The following is a 16,333-nucleotide window of genomic DNA, read 5'->3' as shown; positions in this document are numbered from 1 at the left end:
TCCCTTGTTACCATGTTTTAAAAACTATTGAAGAAACTCCAACCTTATGTAGAACTTTCACTGTGAAGGGAGATGATCTGCACAGAACTTAATATCACTGAAGGTAAAGTACTATACATGACTGATGGCAATGTCTTTCAACATTTACAAATTTTAGTATTTTTCATCCACCTGCAGATTATTTAAATTGATGCCACTTGAATTACAATTCCTGCTCATAAATTCCTTATTAAACATCAGAACTCAATTTGGCCAATAACAACTCTTATCTCGTAACACATAATACCTTACTTGTGACATTATGGCATTAAGAGGTTGGACACTGACATCAAGTAATTTACTTTGCTAGTGTATGTGTTTTTGGACTGAATTAACTCAATACCAAGAATCTGTTTTGCTCTCTGGCAACAGGTAGTAGCTTTGCGTGACATTGAAGCATTGGTCCCCTTTTCAGCTTTTCAAATTTAGTATTATTCAGTTTATTTTTCGTGATCTCCACTAGCTTTCAGGCCACAAATCCCATTTTAAATGCTATTCTATAACTGGCCACTAGGAGATGTGCAAGTGTTTTTCTTTAGGCTGATCCGTGATCTTTTTCTGCACTTCCTCTCTGTGGAGCAAAGTTGTGTGTCAATACCTGTGATATTAGTATCCCAGTTGGGAATTCCAGGCATCAATGGCTTCATATATTAAAGCTCCAGTGCACCAAGGAGTGAATGTTTATTATTAATTGTTCATGGAATGTGTGTATTGCTGAATAGGCCAGCATTTAATGCCTATCCTTAATTGTTCTTGAAGGTAATGGTGAGCTGCTTGCTTGAATTGCTGCAGGTCATGAGCATCCACAGTGCCATTAAGAAGATATTTAACCCAGCAGTAGCAAAATAATTATATGTTTCCAAGTTATGATGGAAGTTTGGAGAGGAACTTGCAAGTAGTGGAGTTTTCATGCATTTTCTGCCCTTGTTGGAGGTAGAGGTCAAAAGTCTGGAATGTGTACTGAAGCAGCCTTGATAGGTTGCTGCCATAATCTTGTTGATGGTACATACTGTTGCCACTGTGCATCTGTGGTGAAGGAAGTAAAAGTTTTGTAACTGTGGTTGCACTGCTAGTGAAGAGCTGTTTTGTGTTTGAATGTTGTTGGAGGCAAATGAAGAATATTCCATCATACTCCTGATATGTCTTCGAGGATGGTAGACCAACGTTGGTGTATCAGGAATTAAGTTGCTCGCTACAGAATTCCTAGTCTCTGAATTGGTCGTATGGCCACAGTATTTATATGGCTTATCCATTTTACTTTCTTGTTAATGGCAATCCACAGAATGTTGATAAGATAGGAGGAATTTTATAGAGGCTTTGGAAGGTAAGGTGTAGCTTTTAAATTGAATTGTATAAGCTAGGAATATGTTTCATTGAGCTGAAAATTTGAAATACTTTAGATTTATCAGTTGTGCCCTAGCCTTTTTTTTATTGTGATACTTCAATTCAGTGGAAATTTTATGGAGCTAAAACAGTTTACTTTTCCAGTAATATGCTGCATTTGTATTCAATTCTCTAATTTTACGTTGTATCACATCAGAACATGGAGTCAGAAATTTGCCATTAGATATCATGCCTGTGCAGCTGGAACCATCTACTCTTTTCTCATTTCTCTGACCTTTACTTATGTCTATATATTATACATTATATGTATATTTTAATTAAATACATGTGTTGCTGACTGTTCCTGACTGAATCGTTTAGGTTGAAGCATATCCTAATAAACCTCTTAAAACATTTCTTCTGATCTTTAGTTCTTTCTTTTTAATTGATTATCTTAGTTCTGGTTTATGTTTACAATTTTCCATTACGTGTGATGCAAAAATTCATATCTCTCAGTAAAGAAATTAGAATGTGAGAAAGTTGACTAGGCTGCATTGACATACTTATTGTGTGGCATGAGGAATAGATCTTGGTTAGTTAACACCAATTTGGAACAGTGCATCTGAATGGGAAGGAGTTTTAAAATAATTTCAGTTAAGTTATACAAATTTAGTTTTATTTTACAAAAATCTAATTTTTTTAAAAACTGTGATGCACTATTGAAAGGTTCAACCTGAATACAAGGACCTCTGAATCTGGTCATCTCAGGGGGGAAAACTACCTTTTAACAACGGTGAGAACATGTCTATCTGTCTTTATAGTTAGCAATGTGTGAAGAAAATTGTAGGAATTCATCTGCATTGAAATGTGATTGCTGAGAATGATATTCATTGAATTGTATAATTAAACAAAAATTGTTATTTCTATTTGAAAACCAATCTTTACCAAAGAACAGACAAGTGTGAAATGAATCAATTTCTTACTTTTTTTTATGTCTTTTTGCTTGTGCTCAGTAAAATACTCAGCTAAGAATAAATTATAACTGGAATGCCGTTCTGTTTCTAGTTCTTAAATATCTATAAGATGCTTTTTACTCAAGGCAGCTTCATTTAATAGCATCTGATCATATAAGTTTATATCTTAGACAGTGCTTATGATTTTAATTGGTGATATTATATTTTTCAGGGAGAAAAAATACTCTCAGTGCAGAAGAGATGGCTGAATTTTATAAGGATTTTCTTGATGTAAATTATAATAAACATGTGAACTATAATAAGTAAGTCAACCTGCTGATTAAATTTTAAATAGTGTAAACAATGTTTAAATATTTGATTTTATTAAGAGGGCTACAAATTAATTGGCAGTGTGGTATGAAACAAAGAACTGCGGATGCTGGAGATCAGAAACAAAAGCAGAAATTGCTGGAAAAACTCAGCAGGTCTGGCAACATTTGTGGGAAGAAAACAGAGTTCATGTTTCAAGTCCGGTCACTCTATATCAGAACTTAGTGTAGTCTGCTGTGCTTGAAAAGTAATATATTCTTGGACATAAAGAATAATGTTAGTGTGATTATTTCTGTAAGTTATATTGTTATATACCACTATAGCTATGTACATATAGCAAATTAAAATAAATAATCACTTGCTTTACAATCTATAAACTTCCCTACCAATATTGAGATCTGATCAATAAATCTGATGGTTTTAAGTAGAACATATATGTAGCATTGCAACATTACATTCGTAAGTGAAGGAGAAAACTGACCAGAAATTTTAAAGAAGCCCTGTTCACTTTTTGTCCCGAAAGTACATTGTAGTGAGGTGAATAATAGCTATATGAAAATGGAGAGGCTAATAAAAACAGATTTAAAATTTGAGATTCTTATCAAAGTTCTTCATTTTTTCCTCACCTTTACCAAGGTATTATTATTGTCAACAGGTTGAAATCAAACCATTTATATATTGCTGGATAGAAAGGAAATTGCTGAAATACATTGCTCAACATTGTAATACTCTGAAGTTTCATGCCTAAATTAGGTATAACCTTATAACCTAGTGAACGTTGTCAAATGAATAAGTCACTTTTTCCATGTTTCTTCAATTAGGGAATGGTACAAGCGTAATTTTACTATCACATGGTTAATGGGTCGAGTTGTGCTGCAGAATGCCTGGAGGAAACTGAGAAAGAGGAAGGAAGTCGAACAATGAATATCCTGTTCAATGAAAAGTTTAATAGGATGTAAATGCTTGGAGTTGAAACTTAACTCTGTCATGAGGATATTAAGATCTGGTTATAAATTTTAGCATCTTGAATTAAAGGTATCCTAAGACATACACAATTGTAATCAAATTATTCAAAGTTTGTGAGAAGATTTGTAGCTCGGGTGCTCGTTGTTGTGGTTCTGTTCGCCGAGCTGGGAATTTGTGTTGCAGACGTTTCGTCCCCTGTCTAGGTGACATCCTCAGTGCTTGGGAGCCTCCTGTGAAGCGCTTCTGTGATCTTTCCTCCGGCATTTGTAGTGGTTTGAATCTGCCGCTTCTGGTTGTCAGCTCAGCGAACAGAGCCACAACAGTAATCAAATTATGATGTATATTCTGTGTTTATCTTATAAATAAAGACATTGTGTGTTTTCAACCCTTGTGTTTGTGTAATAGTGTCGGGTTCATGTTCCACCTGTTCCAGGGGTGTGTAATAACATCTGTGAACAGATCAGTTAAAAAGAACTCTAATAAAACAATAAAACAATAACTGATCACAAAGTTTATAAGAGCCCATTAATTGCACAGCAATCGAAAATTCTTCTTTAATGAGAAATGGAAGAATACCAGTTTTTTGCTATTTTATCTCAGTAGAAACCAGTAACTTTGTTTAAGCCAGTAGATTCCACAGTTTTAAACATGAGTTTTCACTATTCAATATACTATTGAGCAATTTTAAAATCATAACCAATTCCAATCTTCATATCCATACGCATCCATTTTCTGGCAATTGTCACTGCATAATGATTGGAAGTTGGAGGCGGTTTCTCTCCTTTCTCCTAACTCCAAGTCTGAGGCACTGAATCAATTTGTTGAGAAGATAAATCTGCTAGTCTGAATCACTCATTAACACACACCATGTAATTTTCTCCCAAACCATCTGAGGAGCTAGATTTTATTTTATTATCAACCACTCAAATAAAATTAGAGTTTTATTGATGGTATTGTGTATGTATTGTATTAGATATTATTGCATTTGGAATCTGGTGCATCTCAGAAAATTCTTCACCTTTTGTAGTATTTTCTCTACTTAGCCACGTCATTTACTTTATTAGGAGCGAAGATAAGAAAACTGAGAAATTAAAATACTTGCTCAATTGGCTTTGCTATCAATTTCAAGAGATACAATGTGACAATTTGAACAGAGAGATTGAATTATGGTTTCATTATTTCTGAAACATGCATTTTATTACTTCTAAAGTAAATGTGCACATTGCAGGGTGCCAAATCTCTGTTCTGCCTTTAAAGCTTTAGAGATTTTAATTTCTTTTGTCCAGTTCGATTACTGGTGATGATGGTCCTCTAGGAGGTTGAGAGGTTACTGGGCATCCTCTTGTTTATTTGTGATCATTACTAAACCCTTATGTTGTGCAACTTCTCCTACTACTTTTTAGCTGATGATTAGATTTATGATGTAAATTAGCATGGAGTATCTAAGTATCTTTTGAGTTGCTTCTTTGCATATCATTGTGTAGACTGCTTGACAAATTTGAACTGAACTATCCAGCATTTCAATTTAAAGCCTATGTTAGCCCACGTTGGCTCTTCCTGGTGTCCTTGCCTCAAACGTTTCTGGTTTTAACATAAGCCTCCTAATGTATACATGGAAATCTTCACCACATTCATTATTACTCTGTTCTGCTAAACTGCAAGCTACTGCAAAGAAACGTGAATTGAAATTTAAGTGAGAAAAAAATTACTACATAGTTAATATATAACTTCTTGCAGAGATTGATAAATATTGGGTAACTAACCAGGGATGTTATGTATGCAAAACTGTATTAACTTTTTAATTGACAAGATGATTAAAGTATAAAAAGTCTACAATCTTTTACTAGGCCTCATAGAAAGTAGACGACTCTGGGCCCTGACAACATTTTAAGCATTCAGCACTCTAGCTAAGACCTTAAGACACAGGAGCAGAGGTAGGCCATTCAGCCCATTGAATTTGTTCTGCTATTCATTGAGATCATGGCTGATCTGATAATTCTCAAATCCATTTTCCTGCATTTTTCCCATAACGTGATTCTCTTCCTTATTAAAAACCTATCATGGCCTTGAATATATTTGACTCTATAGCCCTCTGTGATGGTGAATGCCATAGCTTCGCTACTCTCTGAAAGAAGAAATTCCTTTACTCTGAGATTATGCCCTCTGGTCCTAAACTCTCCCAAAACACCCATGCTCTTGAACTAATAGTGGCTGTAACAAAGCTATTCCAGCAAAGCTACAACATGTTATCTATCTGACAAAATGGAAAATTGTCTAAATATGTCCTGGACAAAGCCAATTACTGCCCTGAATCTATTCTCAGCCATCAATGATGAAAGATATCATCAAGATATCGAGTAGCACTTAGATTTTGCCAGGACAAATCAGCTCTAAACCTCATTACAGACTTGAGTCAAACTTGGATAAAGGAACCAAGTTCCAGGGTAAGGTGAAAATTATTGCCTTTAATATCAAGGCAGCATTTGATCAACTGTCACATTAGGGAGTCCAAGAAGATTTGAAATCAATGAGTATTGAATGCTCTCCACTGGTTGGAGTTCTATGGAGCGCAAAGGAAAATAGTTGTAATTGTTTGAGGTCTGCTATCTCTACCCAAGGACATTGATGGTAGAAGTGCTTCAGGGCAGTGTCCTCAGAACAACTATCTACTTCATCAATGCTCTTCCTTTCATGTTAAGAACACAAGAAACATGTTGAGAATGCGATTAAAGATACATTTGTGATCTTTAATTTTATAAATAGAGACATTGAGTAATAAAGAAAGGAAACCATCCTAAACACGTGAAGAGGATGCTCAGTAATACACAAACCTCCTCCATTCTGTTAATACTTGCATGCCAAGTATAATTGAACAAAGAAATGCTCCAGGTTTATTTTTTTGAAAAGTGCCCCTTTTGCCTTGCCACACATTCCTGTGGTTTCACAGCAAATGAAGGCAGAATTATTTTCACCACAAAGATACTTGGGACCTGAAAATTACTGCCTGAAAGAGTAGTAGATGCAAAAATCCTCAACATATTTATAAGGTCTCTGAATTTGCACCTAAAGTGCCGTAACCTGTAGGGATATGAACTAGATGCCGCAAACTGGGGTTAGGTTGAATATTTTGAAGAAGAGTCGTTGGATTTGAAGTATTAACTTTGCTTTCTTCTCTCCACAGATGCTGCTAGACCTGTTGTGTTTCTCCAGCACTTTCCATTTTTATTTCAGGCTCCTAGCGCAGTACTTGCTTTTATTAGGTTAGATAGCTTGTTGTTTTGGCTAGTGCAGACGTAGAGTCATAGAGTTGTACAGCACGGAAACAGACCCTTTTGTACAACTTGTCCATACCCCAGCCAGATATCCTAAATTAATCTAGTCCTATTTGCCAGTGTTTGGCCCATATCCCTCTAAATTTATCCTATTCAAATACCCATCTAGATGCTTTTTAAATGCTGTAATTGTATCAGCCTCCACTATCTCCTCTGGCAGCTCACTCCATTCATGCATCACCCTCTGCATGAAAAGATTCTCCTTAAGTCCCTTCTAAATCATTCCCCTCTTAATTTAAACCTATGCCCTCTAGTTTTGGATTCCTCTACCCCGGGAAAAAGACCTAGACTGTTTAGCCTATCCATGTCCTTCACGATTTTCAACCTCTATAAGGTCACCCCTCAGCCTCCGATGCTCCAGGAAAAATAGCCCTAGTATCGTCAGCCTCTCCCTATAGGTCAAAGCCTCCAAACCTGGCAAAGTCCTTGTCAATATTTTCTGCACCCTTTCAAGTTTAACATCTTTCCTATAGGAAAGAAACCAGAATTGAAGGCACTTTTCCAAAGTGGCTTAATCAATGTCCATACAGCCGCAACATGACATCCCAACTTCTATACTTAAAGCACTGACCAATAAAGGCAAGCATACCAAACGACTCCTCCATTAGGAATTTTGAACCCGTGCTCCAAGATCTCCTTGGTCAACAACACTCCCCAGAACTTTGCCATTAAGTGTATAAGTTCTGTCCTAATTTGTCTTACCAAAATGCAGGAACTCACATTTATCTAAATTAAACTCCATCTGCCACTCTTCAGCTTATCTGATCAAGGTCCCATGTACTCGGAGATAACCTCTTCACTGTCCACTACATCACCAATTTTGGTGTCATCTCCAAACTTACTAATCATTCCTCCTATATTGACACCCAAATCATGTATATACATGCCAAAAAGCATTGGACCCAGAACCAATCCTTGTGGCACGTCGCTGGTCATAGCCCTCCAGTCTGAGAAACCACCTTCTGCCTCCAACCCTCAAACCAATTTTGTATCCAAATGGCTCGCTCTCCCTGGATTCTATGTGATTTAATCTTGCTACTAGTCTACCTTGCAGAACCTTGTTGAACATCTTGCTGAGGTCCATGTAGACAACATCCACAACATCTGCCTTCATCAATCTTCTTTGTCACTGGAAAAAACTCAATCAAGTTAGTGACACACAATTTCCCAAGCACAAAGCCATGTGGACAATTCCTAATGAGTCCTTGCCTTTCCAAATATTTGTAAATCCTGTCCCTCAGAATGCCGTCCAACAATTTATTCACCACTGATGTCAGATTCACTCATCTATAGTTCCCTAGCTTTTCCTTAACACCTTTCTTAAATAGCGGCACCTTGTTAGCTAGCCTCCAATATTTCAGGACTTCACCCATGGCTATTGATGATACAAGTATCTCAACAAGGGGGCCGAGCAATCACTTTAGCTATGATGATGGAACAAGTGGCTTCGTTCTGTGCAATTAATCATCATTGTGCTATTCATACCTTCTAGATACATCCTTTGATCTTAGTTTACCCCATTACCATTCTCTTTGACATTGATCAATGATCTTGAGGTGCATAGTGTGTTCCTAGCTCTAGACAGAAGCGTAAGTCTCACCTGCCCAAAAGGTGTGTCATATTTTTGAACATGCTGATTAAAAATTTTTTTTGGTGGGGTTAAGGGGATTCATGTGGTGCAGTGGTTGCATCTTGAGTACCTCTTGCTCAGGAGGTCCATGTCCAAGTCCCACCTGCCATTGATCAACATTAATCTGTTGCTGAGATGGACCTCCTGGTCGTGGGCCCAGTGGCAAAAAGTTGGCAACTCCTACGTTTGTGGGTATGGCGCAGGCAATGGTGAAGCTGTGGAAGTCAGTTACTGGAGGCTAGGTAATAGCATGGATTGACTTGGAAAGACTGTTATTCTGAGATTTTTAAAATAATTTTTCTAATTTAGTCCTATGATCTGTAATGCTGGACATTTTATTTCTCTTTTTTTCTCCTAAGAGTATATTATTTAAAAATCTGTACCTAGGTACCTTTGTACTTAAGATGTGCTGTATTGGGGTGACTTGTAAACTTTTCATTGTATTCATTTGAATACATGTGACAATAAGGCTAATTCAATTCAACATTGCTTACTCCCTGTCCACATAGTATGAACATGGTTTTAACATACATATTTAAATCAACCTTTCATGGCATATCTACATGGCAGGTAGAGGTACTCAAGATGCAACCACTGCACCACATGAACCCCCCACCAAAAAATTTTTTAATCAGCATGTTCAAAAATATGACACACCTTTTGGGCAGGTGAGACTTGCGCTTCTGTCTAGAGCTAGGAACACACTATGCGCCTCAAGATCCTTAATTTTCTGTTTCCATGTTAACACAAACCCTAGACATCCTAACCCCCTCTCCCATAGATGCTGGAAATCAGAAACGAAAACAGAAATTGCTGGAAAAAAATCAGCAGGTCTGGCAACGTATGTTCTTGAGTTCGGAAGAAAGGTCACCGGACCCGAAACGTTATCTCTGTTTATTTCAGAAGCTACCAGACCTGCTGAGTTTTTCTATTTTTGTTTCCAGCCCTTTCACACCCCTTGAACATGACAAAAAGGAACAAGTAGTCGGTTGAGTTGAAAGATCACTGACTGCACACTTAGGTAAACAAATTAAGTACAGTATTGACAGCATCCTATCTTAAAGGGCAATGCGCTTTTGTGTGAGTTCAGCAAACATAGAAATATGCTGAGTCGAACATGCTTTGCCAGGAAAACGAGCCAAAGCACATTCCAGCCTGTGACCTCATAATCTTCAGTGCCTGGCTAAGGGCGGGACCAGGGGCGCGCGCCCAGTCCAAGAGCCGTGGTGGAGTGCACGCGCACCGTTAGTCCAGGAGCGGCGACCGTGCGCTCTTCGAGGGGGAGAAACATGGATGCGCGTGCACCGCCGGCGTGTGGTGCATGTTCGCGTAGTTCCGGAGACGGGGCAGGGCTGCTCGTGCACAGAGGCTTAGGGACGAGGGCGGGTCTGGTGGCAGGCAAACACTGACGTAAGGAGTTGCCGGTTAGGGAGGAGCCGCCATCTTTTGCTGTGAATCCGCGGGGGGCTGGGGGCAGAGTGAGGGGCGAATACCGCTCAGAAATAAAATCTGGAAGAATTCATTATAGGGTTACATTGGTATGATAATATTGGCGAACGTCTGTAACAGTAATATTAAAAGCCCTGCTCGGAGTGAAGTGACATCGCGATATTCTCACATTTAGTGCGGTTCTGGGTGTAAGCAGACTCCTTTTTTTAAAAAAAACTGGATCGGGGCTCCGTTCCAGACAATTTCTTCGGAAAAAGACGTCGTTGCCGGTGAAAACGAAACCGCCTTTAGTCACTGACGCCCGTTTCATTTCCCCATCTCTCTTCCCTGGCCTGACAGGAAACGCTGCTGACTGGACATCCTCGCACTGAGATCGGACCATCAATTTGCAGCAAACGGTAACTAGATTTTCAGGGTGGTCGAGGGTGTGCATGTGTCATTCTTTCACTTTCAGGTGTGGCCAGTGCGCTGTCGATCTGCTTGATGTCTGAAAGTGGTAGCGAGAACTAATTCTATGTCAAGGGTCCGCCGAATGCGTTCTTGTATTTAATTCTTCAGCGATTTTAGTGAGGAACAAGCGAAGCTGCTGTTTTTACTTTCGGATTAGGGTACTATCGATGCCACGTGTTTATGAAACTGATTCTGGATGTTTTGATATTTGATACGTTGATTGAAATTTATGTTAATACATTTTTTGAGTTGAATAACGTTAATAGTTCTTGGAATTGCAAATCGCAGGATGGGAGACCTTATCCCGTCATATTTTGCGGCCTGACCAAGGTTTTGGCGGTGGTGTAATGTGACTCATTTCCTTGTAAAATGAGGAAATATCAGTGTTGTTGTGCCGACTGGTGGGATTAGTTCTACTAAATTGCTGCTGTTAACAGTTTACAACATGATAAACAAATCTGCTCGACAATTTGTAGAAACCAAGGTTGGAAATGATTTTGATCAGTTTTTGCCGGACCTTGGGATTACTATTACGCGAGCTGCAGGCAAACTGGTATAGGATAAATAATGTCAAGGAATTAAATGCGTGATTCAGATTGACATGGGAGGAATGGACATAAAACAGCCCGGTGGGATAGGCATCACTTGGAAGTGTTCTTGGAGTGCATGAAGAAGAGTTGTAGAAGAGTTTTCTACTAGATGGGAGTAGGGTGGTGGGTTCTGGAGGGCGATAGATAGATAACCCTACAAAACAAGAGGATGTGGCAGCAATGTAACAGCAACTTACATAACGATATACGGTGGGTCAGGATGGGGGAAAAAGAGTAGACCAAAAATAAGCAATAGGATCAAATGGGTAAAGATATTAGTGACTTGTTAATATTCACAGCAAAATAAATGAATTAATAGCACAAATAAAATGAATGAGTATGATATTCTAGCCATTGGATGACCTGACAGAAGTATATAAAATTTTGAGGCACGAATAATTGGAGTTTTTTTTTCCCCCACGGTGGGAAAAATAGAGGACTTAGGCTTAAGATGAGAGGAGGTCAATTTAAAGGAAATGAGGAAGGCAGACTTTTTTTGTACAGAGGCTACTAGGTGCCAGATACACACCGCCATAGGAGGTAGTTGAAGCAGATATGGTGACTACATTTTAGAGGTATTTAGACATGTAAACAGGCAGGGACTAGTGGGATATGGACCTGTTATACTGTTCTGTTTTATTTTCCACATGAGCAAACTAGTTAAAGGTATATGACTTTTCAAAAGGGCAGGCAGGAAGGGAAGAGTGGTTGCTGGTTTTGGGAGTATGAAATAGATAAATGCAAGAAATAATCTTGAATTGAATGATGTAGAATCTATATTGGTACAAGTAAGAAATAACAAGGGGAGGAAGGCACTGGTGGGAATAGTCTATTGCAACCACAATCTTTCTAAAAAAAAGTCTTGGCTATTACAACAAGACAGATTAAATCAGGAGATAATGAGGGCATGTAAAAAGGAAGTACATTAATCATGGATGATTTTAAATCACATGCAGATTGGGGAAAATCAAATTGCCAAGTGGGTATGAGAAAGAATTCATAGCGTATTCAAGACAGTTTCCTCAAACAAATCTATTTTGGATCCAATCAGGGATAAATTTATTTTGTATCTAGAAAACAGTGATCATAATATAGTAAAATTTTGCATTCAGTTTGAGCTTGAAAACCACTAGTGAACCCAAGTAAGGGTAATTACAAAGAATGAAGGAAAAATTGCCTGGAGTGGACTTGAAAAGCACTTCAGCAGAAAAAAAGATTGAGGAACAATGGCAGATGTTGAAGAAAATAATTAAAAGAGCTATCCCTTGGAGGAAGAAGGATTCCAGAAAGAGGATAAATTAACCAAGAAATTCAGTAGTATCAAACTGAAAGGAAAAGCATACCATGTGACAACGATTAATGATTGCGAGAGAATTGGCAAAGATTTTAAAGAACATCAAATAAAATTGAGGGTAAAACAATAAGTTATACAAAAACAGGCAATAAGAGCTGCTTTAAATGTATTAAAAGGAAGTGAGAGGCTAAAGTGAACATGGATCCCTTGCAAAATGAGACTGAGGAAATAATACTGGTGAACCAGGAGATAGCAGAGAAGATGAACAAAAACTTTCCATTAGTCTTCACAGTAAAATATGCTGTAGTATTCTGAAAATACTAAATCAAGTGGCAAAGTGGGAGGGAGAAATTAATATATTAACTGGAGAATAAGTAGTAGGGAAGCTAATGGGGCTAAAGATAGATGAATCCTCTGGAATTGATGGATTGCATCCTAGCATATTCACTGGGATGTTGCCTGGGATGAAAAGTCTGTTATGAATAGAGACTGGATAGACTGGGTTTTTATCCATGGAGTGGTGAAGGCTGAGCTGAGGATGATATGATTGAGGTATACAGAATTGTGAGAAGACCAAGTAATTCATGAGAATTAACCCCCCCCCCCCCCCCCCAAACCTTGGCACATACCTCTAATACAGGATGTAAGTTTGTTTTTGTAAATATATTTATTAGCAAATTTTTTTTAACTTTACAAACATATAAAATCATTTGAAAAATACAATCAATAACAAATATCAGTATAATAAAAAAGACAAATTAGAATACATCTACTGTCTCCTAATTATTAACCTACCATGTTTGTAAAAAAAAGTCCAAGGGAATGTGCTGCATAATTAATTTCTACCATCCCAGCAAACCCGACGGGTTCTCAGACACCCAATTCATCAGAATATTCTTCTGTGCACAGTATGCAAGAATTTATGATTGACAAATTTATTATAATTCTTTGAGGAAGTAACAAGATAAATGAAGTGGGAACAGTAGATACAATATATTTGGATTTCCAAAATACAATGAATAAAGTATCGCACATAAGGCTACTTAATTAGTTAAGTGCCATGTTGGGATTTGTATATTAGCATGGATAGAGGATTGACTAATTAATAGAACAGGGATAAGGGAGGTATTTTCAGGATGGCAACCTGGAGGAATCAATGTTGGATTGCATTTATTTATAATTTACATTAATAAACTTGGATGAAGGATGTAAATACACTATCGTGAAGTTTGTGGGTGACACAAAATTGATGGGAGGGCAGGTGAGAATGGCACAGTCTGCAGAGGGATATTGATCGATTGATGGTGGTTGAAAAGTTGGCAGCTGGAATATAATGTGGGAAATGGGAGATCATGGCAGGAAGAATAGAAGACTGGAATATTACTTAAGTAGAAGCATAAAGCTATAGAATAAAAGGATTTTGGGGTCCGCATGCATGTCACAAAAACTGACTCCAAGTTGAATGGTACCAAAGAAGTTGGAAAGTGTGGCGCTAGAAAAGCACAGCAGGTAAGGCAGCATCCGAGGAGCAGGAGAGTCAACATTTTGGACATAAGCCCTTCGTCGGGAATGTGGGGATAGGGGAAGGGGCCTGAGAGATTAGGAGAGGTGGGGGGGGGGGGGAGAGAAGATACCTGGGAAGGCATCGGTAGATGCAAGTGGGGGTGATAGTGATAGGTTGGAGGGGAGAGTGGAGTGGATAGGTGGGAAGGAAGATGGAGAGGTAGGACAGTTCAAGAGGGAGGTGCCAAGTTGGAGGGTTGGATCTGGGATGAGGTGGGGATAAGAGAAATGAGGAAACTCGACATGAAGTTGATGGTGCCATATGGTTGGAGGGACCCTAGACAGAAGATGAGCCGTTCTTCCTCCAGGGTTGGATTTGGCAGTGGGGGAGGCCCAGGACTTGCATATCCTTGGCGGAGTGGGAGGGGGAATTAAAGTGGTCAGCTGCAAGGCAGTGGGGTTGTTTGATGTGTATGTCCCAGAGGTGTTCCTGAAACCTTCCGTGAATTGATGTCCTGTCTTCCCAAGCTAGAGGAGACCATAAAGAGAGTAACGGACACAGTAGATGAGGTGTTTGGATTTGTAGGAAAATCTCTGCTGGATGTGGAAGGATCCTTGGGGGCCTTGGATGAAGATGAAGGAGGAGGGGTGGGTGCCTGTAATTCAGCACAGCCCTCTTGAACTGTCCATCTTCCTTCCCACCTATCCAGTCCATCCTCCCCTCCGATCTATCACCATCATCCCCACTTGTATCTATCTATCACCTTCCTAGCTACCTTTCCACCACCCCCACCCTCCTATTTATCTCTCATCATCTCTGCTCCCCCCATCCCCCGCTCCTCCCATCCCCCAGGTGCATACACATTCCTGATGAAGGACTTATTCCCAAAACATGACTCTCCTGCTCCTTGGATGCTGCCTGACCTGCTGTGCTTTTTCAGCGCCACACCTTTGACCTCCAGTATCTGCAGTTCTCATTTTCTCTCTGGGTATCAAAGAAAGCAAATGAAATGTTGACTTTTATTTCAAATGCAGTGGAGTATAAAATAGGAACATCTTGCTAAAACTGTACTAGATCATATGTAGTGTCGTATTAGCAATTTTGGAAACCTTTACCGGAGAGGGTAAGTGAAGACTGGATGATTAAATAAATGCAAGACTCTGACAGATTTTTAATCAGTGAAGTGTTATGAGGAAAAGGCAAGAATGGGATCGAGAATTATTAGATCAGCCATGATCTTGCTGAATGATGGAGGAAATGGAGCCCAAATTTGACTAAGCTTTTTTTAATCTCCTAATATGCACTATACTGTTAGGTCCTGATCAGAAATAAGTTAACTATATGAGTATGTACGCAACAAATATTGAAGTTCAAGAATGCATTTTGTTCATTTTAAGTATTTAGGCAATCTGTTTAACTCTCAGAATATTGAAATAAACATATTCCTCTCTATAATGTTTTATCTAATTAAATGGAAATCATCCTGTCAGATTTGAGTTGATCCAAACTCTTCATCTGATATAAAAATCAATGGCAGTATTCATAAAATCATTATCCCAGTGGTCTAATTTACCACCTTTTTTGAAGTGGTTAACTTACTAAGGTCTGCTAAGAATTTGGAGCAACTTACTTAATTTCAGCTACCAAATAATAGTCTTCCAAGTGAATGAATCATACATTACAATAAATTAAAACCATTTGACAAGATGCCCAAACCCCAGTTTAAGATGTGGGCTGTGATAATATATTTTTGTAAATACATGTCGTTAGAGATGTCTCTAGAATTGGTCAAGTGAATATAGGCAGATTTTTGCTGTTATACACATTGGTGTCCCAAGGTTATCTTCCTCACTACCAAAATTAGATTGGAACTTCATAAAGGTTATCTGAAATGAATGTGTGAAACGCATTCAAGAAGTGCCTCCAGGAATTTCTTTAATGCATTAACCAACACAGAAAATGCTGGAGAAAAGCAGGAGGTCTGGCAATATCTGTTCTGAGAGGAACAAAGTTAACGTTTTGAGTCCATTATGTCTGTTCTTCAGCTCTGAAAGAATTTTTTTAATGCATCATGCCCAAATCAAATATAGGAGCATGTGGTTTACCTACATTTTGTCATCATTTCACAAGAGGGGCGACAATTTGAGAATACACCTTGGATCTTTGAATATTTACTGATGTTTTTGACATTTCTTCCTTGGATGCTTTTATTGACATTTTTCTTGGTAGGAAAGAGCACGAGTACAGACAGCTCAGGGCTGGAGAGAAACCTGAAATGGGACGATTTAGTTATTGTAGTTTATGAAGATATCAACAACGTAGACATGACAAATGAGGTTCTGAGTAGACAGTATGAGGAGCTAGATGTCAAATTAAGAAGCAGAATCTAAAACAACATAATCTACATTATCATTACCTGAGCCACGTACAAATGAACATGGGGCAAGTCAGATTAGAATGATGAACACGTAGC

At 38.5% G+C, this 16,333-nt stretch overlaps 2 protein-coding genes across 6 annotated transcripts in view; both read left to right on the top strand.

Annotated features, from left to right (window-relative positions):
• LOC132817935 (cytochrome c oxidase assembly factor 8) overlaps nucleotides 1-3,996 on the top strand; it is a 29,048-nt gene extending 25,052 nt beyond the window's left edge. The window contains exons 4-5 of the mRNA XM_060828479.1: nucleotides 2,548-2,638; nucleotides 3,467-3,996. Of these exons, the coding sequence (XP_060684462.1) occupies nucleotides 2,548-2,638; nucleotides 3,467-3,569 (194 nt within the window). The 3' untranslated portion in view covers nucleotides 3,570-3,996. The remainder of the gene's footprint in view (nucleotides 1-2,547; nucleotides 2,639-3,466) is intronic.
• Nucleotides 3,997-9,861: 5,865 nt separating this feature from the next.
• Nucleotides 9,862-16,333, top strand: part of klc1a (kinesin light chain 1a) — a 101,166-nt gene continuing 94,694 nt past the window's right edge. For 4 of the 5 annotated variants that reach the window (XM_060829229.1, XM_060829231.1, XM_060829230.1 and 1 more), the window contains exon 1: nucleotides 9,992-10,420. The gene's annotated coding sequence lies outside the window, so the exon portion shown is untranslated. The other variant, XM_060829227.1, reaches the window with a different exon arrangement.

The sequence above is a fragment of the Hemiscyllium ocellatum genome, chromosome 8 (genome assembly GCF_020745735.1).
Source record: "Hemiscyllium ocellatum isolate sHemOce1 chromosome 8, sHemOce1.pat.X.cur, whole genome shotgun sequence".
NCBI lineage: Eukaryota > Metazoa > Chordata > Chondrichthyes > Orectolobiformes > Hemiscylliidae > Hemiscyllium > Hemiscyllium ocellatum.
This window is presented reverse-complemented; position numbering and strand designations above follow the sequence as displayed.